Source organism: Barbus barbus, assembly GCF_936440315.1.
Source record: "Barbus barbus genome assembly, chromosome: 19".
In the NCBI taxonomy this organism is placed as follows: Eukaryota; Metazoa; Chordata; class Actinopteri; order Cypriniformes; family Cyprinidae; genus Barbus; species Barbus barbus.
In genome coordinates, this window is record NC_136747.1 from 17226574 (window position 1) to 17244519 (window position 17946).

At 36.8% G+C, this 17946-nt stretch overlaps 2 protein-coding genes across 3 annotated transcripts; both read left to right on the plus strand.

Annotated features, from left to right (window-relative positions):
- Positions 1–246: 246 nt before the first annotated feature.
- LOC306885146 (uncharacterized protein) lies at positions 247–4491 on the plus strand. The gene is made up of 3 exons (XM_079441502.1): positions 247–327; positions 2642–2792; positions 2994–4491. The coding sequence occupies exon 3, from the start codon at positions 3051–3053 to the stop codon at positions 4332–4334; it is 1284 nt and encodes a 427-aa protein (XP_079297628.1). The 5' UTR covers positions 247–327; positions 2642–2792; positions 2994–3050; the 3' UTR covers positions 4335–4491.
- Positions 4492–4678: 187 nt separating this feature from the next.
- LOC306885145 (protein naked cuticle homolog 2-like) lies at positions 4679–17494 on the plus strand. 2 transcript variants are annotated; one of them, XM_079441501.1, is made up of 12 exons: positions 4679–4747; positions 5070–5524; positions 5606–5739; positions 5824–5850; positions 5944–5993; positions 12072–12132; positions 12324–12430; positions 12612–12707; positions 12796–12931; positions 13063–13147; positions 15903–16027; positions 16186–17472. In XM_079441501.1, exons 3-12 carry the CDS (start codon positions 5715–5717, stop codon positions 16626–16628), a joined length of 1155 nt encoding a protein of 384 aa, XP_079297627.1. In that variant the 5' UTR covers positions 4679–4747; positions 5070–5524; positions 5606–5714; the 3' UTR covers positions 16629–17472. The 2 variants fall into 2 exon arrangements, with proteins under 2 accessions (XP_079297627.1, XP_079297626.1); XM_079441500.1 differs by lacking the exon at positions 4679–4747 and having other exon boundaries at positions 5198–5739; positions 16186–17494.
- The last annotated feature ends 452 nt before the right edge of the window (positions 17495–17946 follow it).

The following is a 17946-nucleotide window of genomic DNA, read 5'->3' on the forward strand; positions in this document are numbered from 1 at the left end:
GTTACAGTAATTAAGTAGTTTTTATCAGTAATTGTACTTTTTTGAGTAGTTTAAAAATTGTGGACTTTTACTTTTACTTGAGTACATTTTAAGTGATGTATCGGTACTTTTACTCCGCTATTTTCATCCGTTTGTGGTCATTACATGCTTATTTTATTTTTATTTTTATCCATTAATATGATTGGATAGGGAGATAGTGTCTCGTGACTTTCGTCAAATCAAATTTGTGCATAGAAAACTTTAACCGCCAACTGCTGACTATCATGGCTGCTGGAAGTGCATTCCTCAAGCATCAATGCAGTCACATCTTCCTCTAATATGTTAAAGGTAAATTTGGGATTTCTGCTTACTAAATGATTTGTATATATGCTTGCCTATCTACACGACCTGAAATTTGGTGTGAGGTTGCGGGTATTGCGTGCAGTGTTAACTCCCGCAAGTGCCACGTTCAGTAAATTCCCACTCACTTAAGAGCCGCGCGATTTGCGCTGCTTCGTCTCTCTCACGCGCGTTCAGCTGCAGTCACTTGGATAAGTTTTTGCGTGTTGAACTTGTTGACTTTTGATGAGTTTGAGCGTGTGATGCGCGCTGTGAAAAAGTGTGTTGGAAACACTGTAAAACGATTTGCAATATTGTAGGCCTACTCAAATTGAGGACCAATATGCACATTATTGATGACCTGTGGCGTTAATACTGCATCTGTGTCAGCGCGTGATGTAATAAAACTGCAGCTCATTAATAAACTTTTTTAATTTCTTTTTTTTTAATCCATTTTATTCAATCCACCTTCATTTAGCATGTGCACTCGCGTATAAACAAATTTCAAGTTCAACACTTTTTGTTGCATTCAGTTGTGCATGCTGCTGATTCACCGAGACCGCCGCGGCTCAGCAAGAGACGTGCGTTTGTGTTCTCTTTTGAAAAAGCTTCCCCAGAAATACTTTATTTAATGCATTTTTCCTTACAAATTGTTTTATCGACATAACAATTCGAGTAATGTATATGTACATGTAATGTACATGATACCATACTTCTAGAACAATGTGCATTTGTTAAAATTGTAACAAATTATCAAGTTTAGTTTTTCTTGTTTCTTTATTGCAAAACACTAAAACTGGCACCGTTTTGGAGAGAAATGGGCTCTCATTTTAACCCATATCATGCTGTGTGATGCTGAACTATGAGTTTCTAATGGTGTTTGTATTTGCACTGTTCTAAACATTAATATTTTATGTGCAACAACAGCATGCTCTCAGTGGCTTTACACATGATTTTAAATCTATTTTTCAAACTTTATGATTTAAATGGGGATAATTGTACTGAGAATAACTTTCATCTTTTCTTCAACTGAATGCTGTTTTGATGTGTTTTAAAGAGTTGGCAGTCAAAATCAATCAAAACTGCTGGATTATAGATATTCTTTATGACAAACAAGATGATGTGAATTCCAGAATGTACAACGTTTTTTAAAGGTGGCCCTGGACCACAAAACCATAAGTGTCAATTTTTCAAAACTGAGATCTATACATCATCTATACAAAGCTGAATAAATAATCTTTCCATTGGTGTATGGTTTGTTAGGATAGGACAATATTTGGCTGAGATACAACTATTTGAAAATCTGGAATCTGAGGGAGCAAAAAAATCTAAATATTGAGAAAATATCCTTTAAAATTGTCCAAATGAAGTTCTTAGCAATGCATATTACTAATCAAAAATTAAGTTTTGATATATTTACAGTAGGAAATTTACAAAATATCTTCATGGAACATGATCTTTACTTAATGGCCTAATGATTTTTGGCATAAAAGAAGAAGAATTTTTTTTGACCCATACAATGTATTTTTGGCTATTGCTACAAATATACCTCAGCGACTTAAGACTGGTTTTGTGCTCCAGGGTCACACATTTATAAATTGCAGTGTAGAGCAGTTATTATGACGGGGTAGACTCCACAGCTCAGTACTCACTACTCAATACTCATGAGTACTTTTAAATAGGCTACTCTTTTACTCTTACTCAAGTAGTTTTTTGGATAAGTACTTTTACTCTACTCAAACTACATTTTTTTGGAGGGTAATGGTACTTTTACTTGAGTATATATTTTCAGTACTCTTTCCACCACTGCGACCATGTAACATAATTTAAAAATAAATAAAACTAATTTACAAGTCTAAATGTAGTGAAATGTTTTACAGGCCTGTTAGATTATCTGTTTAAATGTTTAATTTCTGTCCAATCTGGCCTCTTAAAAGTGATCAGGTTTTTTTTTTTTCTATTATCTTTTAATTTAGACAAGAGGAGAGTTTAGGAAGCAGTCAGTATTTAATATGGTGCCACTAGTGTTGATGTATTTACTGCTTCTCTCCTGAGCTGCTCATATAGTTCTGAGTTCTCAGGGTTCAGCTCACTGTTGTGACATCATAATGGAGATTCCGTTCTGGCAGCTCTAAACTGCTGTTCTGACTAATTGTCTTCTGTTGGTGTGTTAGGAGTGAAAAGAACGAAAGCTACTTTTGTGACTTTCTGCAGATATTGACGACAAATACTGAATTCACTTGCAGCATCCAGTGTCCACAATGGTACTGTTTAGCAGTGTGTTTAGACAACTTTTTGAGCGTTTTGCTCACTTCTTGCGCAGAAGGGAGACACCTTTGAGGGCACAGCAGTGTGCAGCGCAAGAACGGGCGGCACTAGAGAAACTTCCAGAGGCATCGTTGACGAAGGCGGGTGAGAGTGAGGCCTTCGACTTCAATGCCAAAAACAGGAAGTGCAGGAGGAGACGCCGCCAGGTAACTTAGCTGAGAAGTACCAACTTGCACTGAAAAAAAAAAAATCAGTTTAGAACAAATTTTCACTTAGTAATTGCACAATTAATTACAAAAAACATCAACACATTGAATTAAATGTGAAATTTTGAAATACTGAAATGGTATTGTCTTGTATAATTTACTACAGTAATCTTTATTCACAAACTTGAAACATCATTACAGTATGGAGAGAAAGAGAAGGAAAGACAGGTGAAGAGAAAGGTGAAGGAGGAGAGAGAGATGAATAAGGGAGAAGGTAACGTTAATCAAAACAAGGCAGAAGCAGTGAGCGAGAAACTCAGCCTTGAAAAGTTAAAGGACAGAAGACATGTGCATCAAAAAAAAAGAGAGTCTGCTAAATTCAGAGAGATACAGAGTCCAGACAAGTTGATGGAGGGAGGAAGTGAGCATAGAGAAGCTGGAGAAATAAAAAAGGAGGAGAGAAACCTGAAGGAACGAAAGAGCACTGAGCCAACTCCACTTCTAGTGGAGGTCAAATCTCAGCAAACTCTAATCAGTCCTCCAGTGAGATGTTCCTTCTTGAAGCCAGTAGGAGAAGAACTTCCAGTGTTTCCAAGTGTCTCTGAAGACCTTCCTTTACCAGCTGTTCGCTTCAAGCCCCTGCCGCTAGCGACCAAACCACCCATGCATCCTCAAAAGCCAGATCCTGCAACAGAGGAAGTGTCCTTACCATGTTCTCCTCTTCAAGTGGATCCTCCCAAACCGTTAGCAGTTCCTCCACGTCCCACTCCAGCACCCGATGAACCGTTTTCCCTCCGACGCTTTCAAGTGAGTCCTCCCAAACAACTGGTGGTTCCTCTGAGCCCCGCTCCTGAATCTGGTGAATCTGGTGAAGTTGTTGATCTACAATGTTCTTCAACTCAAGCGTGTCCTCCCAGCCCGGTGAAGCCTCAGCAGTTCACTTCTTCTCTGTTTGAGCCGCCTCCACAACTCATGCTCATCGACATAGAGGATGAGGAGACCGAGTATGTGGAGTACACAGGGAAGACCATTCGGGCCTGTGACTTACCAGAGTCTGAATCCCCCCGACTGCTGGAGGTTGAAATGAAACCGAGAAAAATGGTTGCTTGGGTGGAGAATGACAGCGAGGTGCTGGAGGAATTGTGGGCGAGTGAAGTGGTGGGGGTCCAGGGATGTGGGAAAGATGACTCCAAAGAAGTGGGAGACTCCAAAGCCATTAAAGTCCATACGGATGTCTCTTCTCAGAAAAAGGAGTTGGATGAGCACACGATGAAGCTGTTCTGTGTAACCTCTCCTGAAGATCCCAAGAATGAGACCCAGCAAAAAGTGAACATCCAGGAAGAGCAAACAAGCAAAAGAAAAGTGGCACTTGTTCTGTTCACCTGGGTAGAGGATAAGACCAAGGGAAAGGAGGAGAAGAAAATACAGAAGGAGAAGGAGCAAAGAGAAAAAAGGTTGCTACTTGCACGCTACAGGAACGATCCAAACCTGAAGCACTTGTTTATCAACAAGCACAACTGCAGCTACTGCTCCTCTGAATGAAGATTAGGGTCTCCAAAGTACCCCTCTTCACCTTTAACTTACTACACATTTCTGTGTGCAAATAATAATAATAATAAAAAACCTGTGCAAACTAAAAGCTGGAAGAACCATGACTCTTCCTATATTCAAACTACTATAAAGTAATAAACATGTTTAAATGCTTAATATGAAAACCTGTTATTATTAATTAATGAATTTAAACTTTTTTTAATAACCTAATTTTTCATTTAACAAGTTAATGAGTCATTACAGTTTACATCAGTTTCATTTAGTCTTTCAGTGGTTTTAATGTTCTTAAGATAAAACATAATAGGGCTCCATGTTGTTGTCTCTTTTTCTAACAGAATTTCCTGATTTCACACTAGACAGACATGAGTTTCTTGTTAAAGATTTTCATTTGATTTGAGTGAGAGGTAAGTTCATTATACTGTCACTTGTATGGAATTAGTGGCTCATTTTTGTCTTGGTCTGTAGGTCAAGCACATTTTACAGGAGGTTTTTGCATATTTGATTCTTCCAATATATCTAGTACATCCTCTGCACCCTTCTTCCCCTGTAGGTGTTTTTTGTTGATTTTTCAGAGCAGTTTTTTCCTTAGGTACAGGTACAGAGTAGAAAATAGCAGTTGCATTTAATTGGAATAGCCTATTTATGTTGCTGTTGATTGCTGTTTGTACTTAGTTTTTCAGATCTACACATCCATTTCTCATTCTCAGTCTCATTTCTCATTCTCAGTCTTCTAGAATGGCCCATACTGACGAGAGAGAAAGAGGAATAAAACAGATCACCTTCCTATTTCGTGACATGTTGTATTTCAAGACATCACCAGAGGACGCTATAATCTTTTTTTTTTTTTTTTTTTTAATTGATGAAATACATTGCAACTTATTTTGTATAATGAAATGCCGTAAAGTTAACATTTTAAAAACGTATTATACTGCATTTAGGTGTCACAAAACTAGAATATATATTTTAAATGTTTAGGCCTATGTTGTGTTCAATTTGAAACATAATCGGTCATTTTAAAGAGCTTTGAAGTGAATCATTCTTAAGAGGAGAAATGAAAACTGAACATGTAGTTTAGGAATCTGGTCGAAGACTTGGATAAGAATTCTCATGCAAATTTTACCAGGCTGTCCAATGAATAAAGTGCGCTCAAACTGAAGGAGGTGTACATCATCAAAGGGAGGGTGAGTTGAGCGTGTACAAATCCTTATGGAAGACTAGACTTTCCCAAACTTCATTTCAGTCTCCGACTATAATATGGACAGTTTTCAGTGGAAACATGCACATCCAGCTCCAATTCATTTAAGGCACAGAAGATGTCCCAGTTGTTCCTGAATTGACAGCTCGTTAGTTCTTTCCGTAAATGAAATCAACATGGGAAAACTGCAATCGAAACCTGGTAAGACACTTTGCGAATAACATGCCAGACGTTAAAACATTTCAAGTGACTTTATTCTCATTCTTGTTTTATTTTTCCCCCTAGCATGTAAACGTAGAGAAAATCCAGAGGGTAAGGTGATACATGTAGCCTATAACTTCATTATCCATAGGCTATAGCTATTACATAAGAAAGGTTATTAAATGGACATTTGTGTTGTATTAGGAGATGTTTTCAAGGAGGCTGAGTGTATTGAAGTGGACAGAAACAAACAGGTAAGGGGACAATTTTTAATGTTCAGGATAGATTTAAGTTTACTGCATAACTAAATCTAAGTGCATGTATAAGGGTTAAACCTGTAAAGTGTTAATTGGTTGATGAGTACAACGTTTATTGATAACACTTCATCCTAACTTTTATTAAACCATTATGAAACATTACTAGATTATATAGAATAATTCTTAAAAAGTAAATTGGCTACATTTATAGTCAATGCATACTGTATTCTTGTTGTAATGTACATGGAATAGACTACTGATCTCTTTTTAATATTATGCAATGTGAGTTTTGCTTATTAAAATAAACAGTGTTGCTATAAAACTCTTTCATTTGTACATTATGTAACCAATACATTAGATTTATCTGTATTATTTTGACCTAATGTCTGGTGCCAAACTCTAAAATACCAATAGTTTTTTATTTTTTTAGATGTGATTATATGATATAATAGACAAGCTGCAATTATTCCTATTATTTAATTCATCTAAAAATATTGTATACCTTTCTTGCATTGTTAGAGGTGAAGTGAAGAAATGAAAATGCGAGTCAACACAAATCAATGTAAATTGTCTTCATCCTTTCCACACTTTACTCAGATTTTGAGAACAACCAGGCACTGAACGCTTTTCTCCGTATTACACTGTACTCTCAGCATTGTATTTAAATGGTGTTGGGTCTCTTCCCTCTTTTTCCTTTGCTCTCATTCTCTCAGCGGAGCCTGGAGCCTTCATCACTGTGTGAAATGCATATGGCCGGCAGCCAGAACAGCAGGGTCTATGAGCGCAGCCCCACCACACATCTGTTATTAGTTTTGAAAACAGAGGGAGGCTGTGATGGGGAAAATGGGGGGAAGTGGTTGGAGGAGGGAAAGGAGGTGTAGTTGGTGGGAGGAGTGCTATGATGAAGGCTGCTGCAAACGAGTTGCAAAATGTTGATGAGCGGTTCAGCTAAAGGCCTTGGATTGTTGTGGAGATGCTATGTGTATCAAACATCTAATTCAGAGATCAGGGTTGGTGGTTAGGACCATGAAACACAGTGCTGTTTTCAGGCGAATTCAGACATGCAGGAAGTTGAACAGTTTTGTGGATTTTTGTAGCATTGAAACGTTTTTTTTCCCTTTATATTTTAAAGATGTACAGTCCTACTTGGAGATGCTTGATGACCATATCTCACTAAAGATGTATAAGAAAGGTTTAAGATGAAAAGCAAGTTGTGATATTGCAAAGAATGTAACATTATTTGCTAGTACCATGGTCATGGGTACAATCCCAGGGAAAGTGCATAATGGCAACCTGTTCATGTTCGGCCTGTTCAGTCACAGATGATGAATCCATAGTTCTTAGTCAGATAGTGTCATATTTAATTTTTGACAGAAAGGAAAACAAAACTGTGCGACGTAATGTGTACAATAAAATAGTTTTGAAAGTTACATGCGATTTAGGACATTTATGTCTAAGGACATTCTACTGTAAAGACTGTAACTCGCATAAAATTCAATGTGACAAAAAACCTGTCCATTGTGCAACCTGAACATGTATGAAAAAATTTAGCAAATAGTACTTGCATTCTTTAAATAACATGTGGTTTTGCATACTGTTGCTAAGTGACAAATTTTAAGTAATTAAGTAACAATTTAGATTCCAATTTAGAATGCATGTCACCATGAGTTGACAAATGTTTATATCTGCTGTACATTCTCAAAAAAAAGTTAGAAAGTTTTGTACCCTAAGGTACAAAAGCTAAAAAGGTACATCTTTGTACCTTATTTACCACTAAATGATACATATTAGTATCTTAAAGTTGTATTTTAGTATTTCAAAATACAAATTAGTACCTAAAGTGTAAACATGAATACATTTTAAAAGGGTACCGCCCCTGAGAGTGTACATCACATACAAAATAGTCTCCAAAACATGAGATTATAAGAATACATTGGCCAAATCTTATTAATTTCAGTTTTACACACACAATTTATTTGAACTAAATCAGTCTTTGACTTTGAATGAGGACATGTGTATGTTTTCTGTTTCGGGTCTAATTAGGACGCTGGTTTTTCATGGCAGCATCCTGCAGTGTGGGTCATAAAGCCAGGGACACTTGAAAGGTTTTGGTCTCAGAGGGCTCAAAGGAGTCTGTGTTTGCTTGGAAAGGCTGGAAGAATCCTTTCTTTCACCCTTTTTCCTCTCTGTCCCACTTCAAAGGACGTAAGGAAGGAAGCGTGTGCTGGAGGCAGTGATCCATGTCTCTTTAGAATAGGGTGCATAGGACGACTGCTGCGTTTTCTTCAATTATTTTATACGAGCAAACTCGTTAAGTGTTATTACTTAAGTCTGTTGACTGCCAATACTCAACATTTGTTGGATGGATAAGTAAAACCCTAAAATGAAGTATAAATAAAGTATAAATATAAATAAATAAAAAGGGCTAAAGGGACTGAAAATACACGTTGCGAAGTAACAGATAAACACATTCTGTCCTGTTCTATTGACCTTCATGTGTTGATATTTATCTGATAGAAAAACAAGGGCAGCTTTCGTCAGCTAGCACAACTAGTTTGCCTAGACATCCCTGGAGAGTGTAACTATAACACAGTGGTATAAGCTTGATGTGTGGTTTATATAGACTACAGTTTTTATAGTACTTACTAAGGCCCAAATATAAAATTCATATAATTTACTCATCATCAAGTTGTTCCAAACTTGTATGAATTTCTTTGTTTTTCTGAACACAGAAAATATATTTTGAAGAATGTTGGTAATCAAACAGTTTCTGGTCCGTATAGACTTCCATAGTAGTTTTTTTCCCATACTGTAGAAGTCAATGGTTTGGTTACCCACATTCTTCAAAATGATGAATGCACTATCCCTTTGAATAAGTGAACTATCCCTTTAAATACTTGTATGCTATTAGTCTATACTAATAAAATCAAGTTTGGGTAAGAAAGGAATACTACAACTAAGCCATTATGCAGTTCTGGCTAAATGATTGCCCATCTAAACATGGACGGCATAGTGATGCTGGATTGCGTTTGAGTTTATTCCAAGACCATGAAAGATTAAATCAATCATATCCAGCCTCAAAATTTTTAGCAAATGGTGTTGGATATTCTAGTACCTTTAGCGCGATCATACTCCAACCCAAATGGCATGTTGTTTCTCTCCCTCTCTCACACCCTTTAATAAGGGTTCCATCCAGGTGTTTGGTGACAGGAAGTGAGAGGAAACAAAGCCAGGTACTGTTCTGAACCTCGTGAAAGGGCACAGACAGCAGTGTGAGTGGGTGGTGAAGAGGAACTGGAGTTGGGATAGGGGGTGTCTGGCCCAGTAACACCCGGCTCAGGGCAGGAAAAAAAACCTCCAAGCTGGTAATCTGAGCCCACATCAAAGGCCCTAGAGCAAGCAGAGCGTGGCAGAGGTTTGGCCATGATGTTGAGAGAAATCATTGGCAGACTGATAGATCACTCATCACACTTCTTTGGGCTTTGTTCTTCAGGTTTCTGTCAGACTGCAAGTTCTGCTTCCAGCAGCGTGATGCAGAGAGTTTGGTTTATGGTTGCACATTTGGATGTGGTGCAAAAGATGAAATTTAATAGATGGAAAAAGTTCATGTATTTTTTATGTGCCAGTATTTCATTTCTTGGATAAATACATATGAAAAAATATTTTGTCAAATTTATGGTAAAAAAAAAAAAAATGTCAGTGGTGGTTGCAAAAAAAATAAATAAAAATAAACGGAGGCAATGTTTTAGGTTGTACAGGGGCATATTGGTGTCTGTATATTTTACTACTACTACTAATGTTTACAGCAGAAAGTATTACACAAAACTCCCAAATGTACATTAATGATAAAATGAGAATAAAAAAAATTATTCTTTTACTGATTAAATAATTTGTGCTTGCAAAAGCCATACATTTGGAAGTATTTTACAGTAAAATTACATATAAAGCAATGCTAATCCTTTTATGGTTTTTGACAGTAGCCTATATGGTTACGGAGTGTCTATTTACACTGTGCAAATAGGCCATCTTGGCAAAGATTATTTACACTAACTCCACCCAGTAACGTGTGATTGAGTTAGTCAGCACTAAAAAAGACGCTAATTTAGTATCAGTTTCAGTGGCGTAGATGGTTAGGCGCGTGCTTTTTGACACGATCGACCCGAGTTCGACTGCCTGTTGCCAAACTTTTTTTCTCCCTTTTCAAATCTCATATCGCATTAGAATGGCATTTATTTTAAATAATAATGAAGGAAATAATCAAAAAGTTGAAAATAAGAGTATTGGGTAGGGTTAGGGTAGGTAGGGAGGGCTTGTCCCAATAAATTGGCGTCCATTTAATAATTTGAATTAAAACTATAATTTACACTCAATACATTATTATTGCGTACTGTTTTATAATGTACTACAATACTGAGGTGCAGATAATTGCCACTATTTGCATAGTGTACATAGTGTAAATAGAATCCATTGCTATTTACACTTAGTGCAAATAGCCACTGCCATATGGTTAACTTAAAGTTAACCAAATAACAGGGTTTTACTGCAGCATATCTAAAGTTTTTTTTTTTCTGTAAAAATTGTTTAGAGTTTTACAATTTTGCATTTTAGAGTGCATATAGTTGTTGGATTTTTAATTGTTTATTTTCATAGCCTATGTTTTTATATTTCCTTTGCTGTCATCTAACACTCACTTAAAATGAATCTTTTAAACACTAACAATTATTTAGTTTATGAACTCTGTTGGCAAAATGAATGTTTGTTTTTCATACAGTATATTATAGCATTTTTAGCATTTTATTTAATTAATTTTGAGAAAAATAGTGTAGAATTTTAATATTGCCCTATTTGCCCAGTTTTTAGTTATTGACCGTAACTTGAAAATAATTACTGGCTTATCAGTATCAGCCAGAATTTAAATATCGGAGCATCCCTAATATATTTATTATTTTGTGTTGGGTGATTTTTAAACAAGCTCACTCAGACGGAAAGCTGACTGCATGTTCTTAAGATGTTTTCTCCAGATAAATTCATGGTTCTGGCTCATAAAAGAAAGTAGTTGTGTGTGTGTTACTTCAAATACAGTTTGTCTAGAACCATATGCTTCTCACATCTGGCCTTAAATGAGCACACTGTGGGTGTTATACTTAATGTGTTTGTGAGTTAATATCTGGTTTTATAGTTGTGCATGATGTCAAAGCTGGCATGAATAACACTGTATCTAAATCACGTCCCTGTCTGAGAGGGAATTCTGTTCATATTCACAGTGCTAACACTTTTATCTTTTTGAATAAAAGATTACATAATATTACATTCAATCTGAAATAATATGATATTCTACTATATTTAATAATAAAAATCCAGAAGAATATGTGTGATGGATTTATTTTATATTCTAAATTTGAACATTTTTATGGTGGTTGCTCACAACAATTTTCAGAATGTTTAAAATATTCTATGAATATCATAGTGTATTGTGGTATTTTTTTCCCTCCAGGAATATTTAAAGCAAAATTACATTACATTAAGTAAAAAAAATGCTAAAACCTTGGAATATGACATGAAAAGTTAGTTAGATAGTCAGATGTCCTCAGTGAACATAAAGTTGTGTTTTCTGCTAGTGTAAGAGGGACAGAGTTGTGACAGGGAGGATTACAGATGATATTGAGTTGTTTTGTCATGGAGGGCAATTCACTTCCTCCCTCAGAAACCAGCAGTGCAATGTGTCTGGAAACAATTGGGCTTAAGACCACAGGAGTGCAAAGAATGAAGTAATTTTTTCTTGTTCTTGGTGAATTCATTATGGGGGCTGGTTTTCCAGCTCGAAAACAGGTTGTCTATACAAATTATATACAAAACTGACTTAGTAATGCAAAGTTTCATAGATCATGTTTGTGAATTTATAATTTTATAGATGTTCACCCTCTGAAGAAACTAGCATGAGTGCTGTTTTCTATGCTTTGTAATGTAATGTAAATCATCCTATGGGTCCTTTACTGCACACTAGCTGCACTCCAGTCCATTGTTTTATTTGGATGTCCATAGTTTTAATGATTTGTTTTTCCTATTTAACTCTAGGATCTGAGTGGTAGAGATCCAAAAGAAGATCAGTTGTCAGATCAGTACTGTTCACTACAGGGTAAGTTGAACTGTGAAAGGAAACTCATTTACAAATAGTGCCATTGTTTAAAGCAAAGTATTACAGACTAATCTGTCATTTTAAATATTCTATAATGTTGGATTTAAAAAAAAAAAAAATGTTTTGGACAGATGTTTGTTTTCTCAGTCGAGGCCTTTGTAAGGTCTGTTAACATTATCTGTTATTTGCAGTAACACTACCACCTGAGAGAGTAATGGAGACTCCTCCGCTTTCTTCTCCTGAAAATGAAAGACAGCATCCACTCAAAGATTCATTTAGGAGAAATGGGAAAAATTATGTAAGTTTTTGTCATAGATAACTGCATATGAAACAATGAATATTGTACCTATTGTGAAACTCCAAAGACGACCTACCTGACATACTGTTCAGAAATCTGCTCAAAATCTTTTATTAATAAACATGTTGTCATGCTAATTCAGAAATGATTGCAAGTCCTTCCACTGTTTTGTTGATATCAGGGCAAGGGGTGTAATGTGTCTGTCATGGATGAAAATCATCAAGAGTGGATGATCACATTGTATGATTTGGACAGCAATGGGAAAATAACTAGAGAGGTAAATTTCAGTATTGACAGAGGACCTACCATCTCATTAAAGTGATCTTTTAGCCAATGGTGAGTTTCTCTCATTGTGTTTGTTGCAGAATATGTTGAGCCTGATGCAGACGATCTGTGAGGTGGTTGAGGCATCAGTCAAACAGCTGGTGCTTAGCAATGGCACAACCCTGCGTGTGAAGCTGAGTGTCACTCCATTAAACAGCAGAAAAGGCAACAGAAAAGGTGAAGACAGAACCTATCTTCCGATCTTAAAAAAAACAAAACAAATGGTCTCATATGCTATTTGAGCAATCTCCTGAAATAATCATGATATAATGCAGTGTTATTCACATTTTACTGTTGTCCTTCTTGAGAATGGGATGCTGGGATGTCTCTGAATGAGCGGAATCAAATAGAGGATCCAGTACAATGTGCAGAGAGCCCTCATTCTCAAATCAGGTGATTTTTAGTATTGCATATATGAATGAATCAAAGGTTATTCTTGAGAAATATTTATACAGGAAATGAATGCCAACAAAATTAGAATTATTTACCTAGTGGAACAAAATTATAACAAAATGGAATACAATTATAGTAACAGTAACCAGTAATTATACCAGTGTTATTTTAGTATTATTTACAGTATATACTAATATGGTATTTATGAATATTTGTAGCATTTACTTTTATATATTTTTATATTTTTTTATCAAGTTTTTATAATTTTAATGTGCTTTTGTAATTTTTATTTCTAATAAGCTTTTTAGTTTTCAGTTTTAGTCATTTTTGTACTTCAACTTTTAACACAAGAACTCTCTATTCTATTTGCATTTTATCTACTTGTTTTTCTTTTTGTTCATTTAAAAATGACCCTCTAACACTTGCACTCTCTGTTCTCTTTCTATTCTAACTACCTGTTTTCTTTTTTATTAAATAATTGACCTTCTAACACTAGCGTTCACTATTCTTTTTCGATTCTTTCGACTTTTCTTTCTATTTATTTAAATGAAAAATGACCCTCTAACACTAGTGTTTTCTATTCTTTTTTCTATTCTATCTACTTGTTTTCTTTTTATATATTATAAAAAAATAAACTTGCTACGTGTACGTTAGACAAACCGAGACTTGTCACATTATTTATATACAGTATCTCTCTCTACAGTACACCCCTCACATTTTTGTAAATATTTGATTATATCTTTTCATGTGACAACACTGAAGAAATTACACTTTGCTACAATGTAAAGTAGTGTGTGTACAGCTTGTATAATAGTGTAAATTTTCTGTCCCCTCAAAATAACTCAACACACAGCCATTAATGTCTAAACCGCTGGCCACAAAAGTGAGTACACCCCTAAGTGAAAATGTCCAAATTGGGCCCAAAGTGTCAATATTTTGTGTGGCCACCATTATTTTCCAGCACTGCCTTAACCCTCTTGTGCATGGAGTTCACCAGAGCTTCACTGGTTGCCACTGGAGTCCTCTTCCACTCCTCCATGAGTTGGTGGATGTTAGAGATCTTGCGCTCCTCCACCCTCCGTTTGAGGATGCCCCACAGATGCTCAATAAGGTTTAGGTCTGGAGACATGCTTGGCCAGTCCATCGCCTTTACCCTCAGCTTGTTTAGCAAGGCAGTGGTCATCTTGGAGGTGTGTTTGGGGTCGTTATCATGTTGGAATACTGCCCTGCGGCCCAGTCTCTGCTTCAGTATGTCACAGTACATGTTGGCATTCATGGTTCCCTCGATGAACTATAGCTCCCCAGTGCCGGCAGCACTCATGCAGCCCCAGACCATGACACTCCCACCACCATGCTTGACTGTAGGCAAGACACACTTGTCTTTGTACTCCTCATCTGGTTGCCGCCACACACGCTTGACACCATCTGAACCAAATAAGTTTATCTCGGTCACATCAGACCACAGGACATGGTTCCAGTAATCCATGTCCATAGTCTGCTTGTCTTCAGCAAACTGTTTGCGGGCTTTCTTGTGCATCATCTTTAGAAGAGGCTTCCTTCTGGGATGACAGCCATGCAGACCAATTTGATGCAGTGTGCGGCGTATGGTCTGAGCACTGACAGGCTGACCCCCCACCCCTTCAACCTCTGCAGCAATGCTGGCAGCACTCATACGTCTGTTTCCCAGACACAACCTCTGGATATGACGCTGAGCATGTGCACTCAACTTCTTTGGTCGACCACGGCGAGTTGCCTGTTCTGAGTGGAACCTGTCCTGTTAAACCACTGTATGGTCTTGGCTACCATGCTGCAGCTCAGTTTCAGGGTCTTGGCAATCTTCTTATAGCCTACGCCAGGGGTTACCACACTCGGTCCTGGAGGGCCGGTGTCCTGCAGAGTTTAGCTCCAACTTGCCTCAACACACCTGCCTTGAAGTTTCAAGTATATCAAGCAAGACCTTGATTAGCTGGTTCAGGTGTGTTTGATTAGGGTTGGAGCTAAACTCTGCAGGACACTAGCCCTCCAGGAACAAGTTTGGTGACCCCTGGCCAACGCCATCTTTATTTAGAGCAACAGTTCTTTTTTTCAGATCCTCAGAGAGTTCTTTGCCATGAGGCGCCATGCTGAACTTCCAGAGACCAGTATGAGAGAGCGAGAGTGATAACACCAAATTTAACACACCAGCTCCCATTCACACCTGAGACCTTGTAACACTAACGAGTCACATGGAAAGAAAATGGCTAATTGGGCCCAATTTGGACATTTTCACTTAGGGGTGTACTCACTTTTGTGGCCAGCGGTGTTGAGTTATTTTGAGGGGACAGTAAATTTACACTGTTATACAAGCTGTACACTCTACTACTTTACATTGTAGCAAAGTGTAATTTCTTCAGTGTTGTCACATGAAAAGATATAATCAAATATTTACAAAAATGGGAGGGGTGCACTCACTTCTGTGAGATACTGTATACACTTGCATATTATTACTTACTATATTATTTTTTTTTTTTTTTCTCTCATTTAGAAGTCGCTTTATGTAAAAGAGTCTGCTAAATGACTAAATGTAAATATAACTTGTTTTATTTAGGTATTTGCCAAGGCAACATGTCTAATTTTCTGAGTTTTGCATCTTGTTTTACTATTTTATTTTAAGCTTAATTTAAATTAATGAAATAATTTTTGATAGTTTTAGTTAACAAGAACAACACTATTACCAACACAATATTCAATAATACTGTATTATTTTGTCTGTCAGACAGCTGAACTCGGATCAGTTGGGTGTTTCGGAGAGGAAGCAGTACTCCGTAGATGAAAACACAGAACGTAGGAACCACTATCTAGATCTGGCTGGAATTGAAAACTACACCTCTCGATTTGAAGGTGATAGCTTAAAATTTATTCTCTGAACTTCAGTAAGGCCAGTGAAAATGGCTGAGCTCAGTTTTATGAAAGCCAATTTTATTCAGTTTATTCTGTTCTAATTCTAGAAGATTCTAGATGTTTAGCTTTCTTAAATATGATTTATTCTACTATCAAAGCTCCAGAAACATGCGCTGAGGAGCAGCCTCAGGAGAGCTCTTCCCGCAACCATCATCGTCGCTCTCAAACCGAGACCTGCAACCCTGTGGAGTCATCTGGAAAATCCATTCCATTCCTCAGGTCACTCCGCAACCGCAGCAAGTCTGTCGGTTATAGTGGAGCCACAACCAAACCCAGTAAGCTCCATGGGCATCACCCTATGACTTGGTGCCATCCATCCCAACAGCAGCAACAGCAACCTCTGCTGCACAGCTCCAGCAAACGCATCCGTGCCCGAGCCCGTGAGACTGCATCACCTTCCAGAAGCAACCATGACAGAGAATTACAGCCCGGGCCAGCTGTTCCTCCTGGGGGTTTTATCCCCCTTCCTCAAAGACACGAACACCATCATCACCATGAGCACCACCATCACCATCATCATCACCATTACCACCCTGCGTAAGAGTTTTGAAAAACTCCTGAATGACTAACCGAGTAGCAAACTGTCATAAGCAGTGTTATTTTTTCTGTAAAAACAAACATGCAGGTGGCTTATCTGCCAAACACACACAGCTTGATCATTACTGTATTAAAAGGGGCTGAACCACTCTTTTTTCGATGATATGAGAAGTGCACATGCACAAAAATATAATCTAGAACTGCACCTGCACAAAAATATAATCTCAGTCAGTAGAATGAGCCTGCATTCATTATCTTGGTGTGCAGCTCCTCTATGTGGTTATAAATGGAATAGTCCAAACTGGTTTCATCCATAGAATATAAAGTGCATTTGGTGGACTTTTCTTTTTGGTTTGGAAAATGTATCATTTTAGTATATGCTTATTTTTTAAAAGGTTGTTTGGAATTTTTGCGTTTGCGAGGTGCAACGCACTTTTTTTCCTCAGGAATTTGCTTACTAGACTATGTAGATGTAACCACTCCTATTATATGTTATTACATATATCAATATTCCCATTCATGTAGTTTTAAGTCAGTGTGCTTATATTCATAGGCTGCAGTGTGTTTTTTTTTTTAAACCAAAGGTAGTCTTTACAACCATATTGCATGTTTATGTTCTGAATAGGGCTGCTAATATTATATTAATTATATTAGAAAATGCCATGTTTTATTGCTGACATCATGGTTAAAACAACAAACATAATGTACCAAGCTAAATAAAATATTAAATTAATAGAAATTGCACTTTTATGGAGCTGTATGGTGAGACAATGTTCAACTTTTTTTTTTTGTTTAAATGTTCCATCCGCCATCCTAATAATAAAACAAATATATGTATACATATATTTCAATGCATTTGCATTTACTTGCAAAACTTCTGTGTTCTCTCTTATGAAAAAAAGTTAAAAAAAATTGTTTCCCTGAAAATAACTTTGCTTTCCCTCGAGAAACACTGTTTACGTGCAAAAGTTTCGTTCTTTCATAAAACTATTTTAACCCCTGATAAACATTGCATTTGCCCGCAAAAACATTTTCTTCCCACCCGATATTATTTCCATCACGAAAGTTCTGACCGTGAAAATGTTTCTTTTCAGTACACTTTTGTGAACAAGTGTACTGAAAATACAAGTTTCTTTTATTTTTTTTAAAATATATCCTATTTACAGCGCAATTAGTCAGATGACAATTTAACAGAATTCTCAAAGGTTGACCCAAAAAATACCCGATTTTTCCTACATCCACAGAATGCAACCATTGGTGGTCACAGGTAAGAGTCTTCTATTTTCTTTCCAGCCGTCCAAAATCTAATAGCTATTTAACCT

Coding starts and splice junctions, on each gene's coding strand:
- LOC306885146 (XM_079441502.1), top strand. CDS start 3,051: ATGAATAAGGGAGAAGGTAACGTTAATCAAAACAAGGCAGAAGCAGTG.
- LOC306885145 (XM_079441501.1), top strand. CDS start 5,715: ATGGGAAAACTGCAATCGAAACCTG. Junction 5,740..5,823: donor AAAACTGCAATCGAAACCTG/GTAAGACACTTT, acceptor TTTTCCCCCTAG/CATGTAAACGTAGAGAAAAT. Junction 16,028..16,185: donor CTACACCTCTCGATTTGAAG/GTGATAGCTTAA, acceptor CTACTATCAAAG/CTCCAGAAACATGCGCTGAG.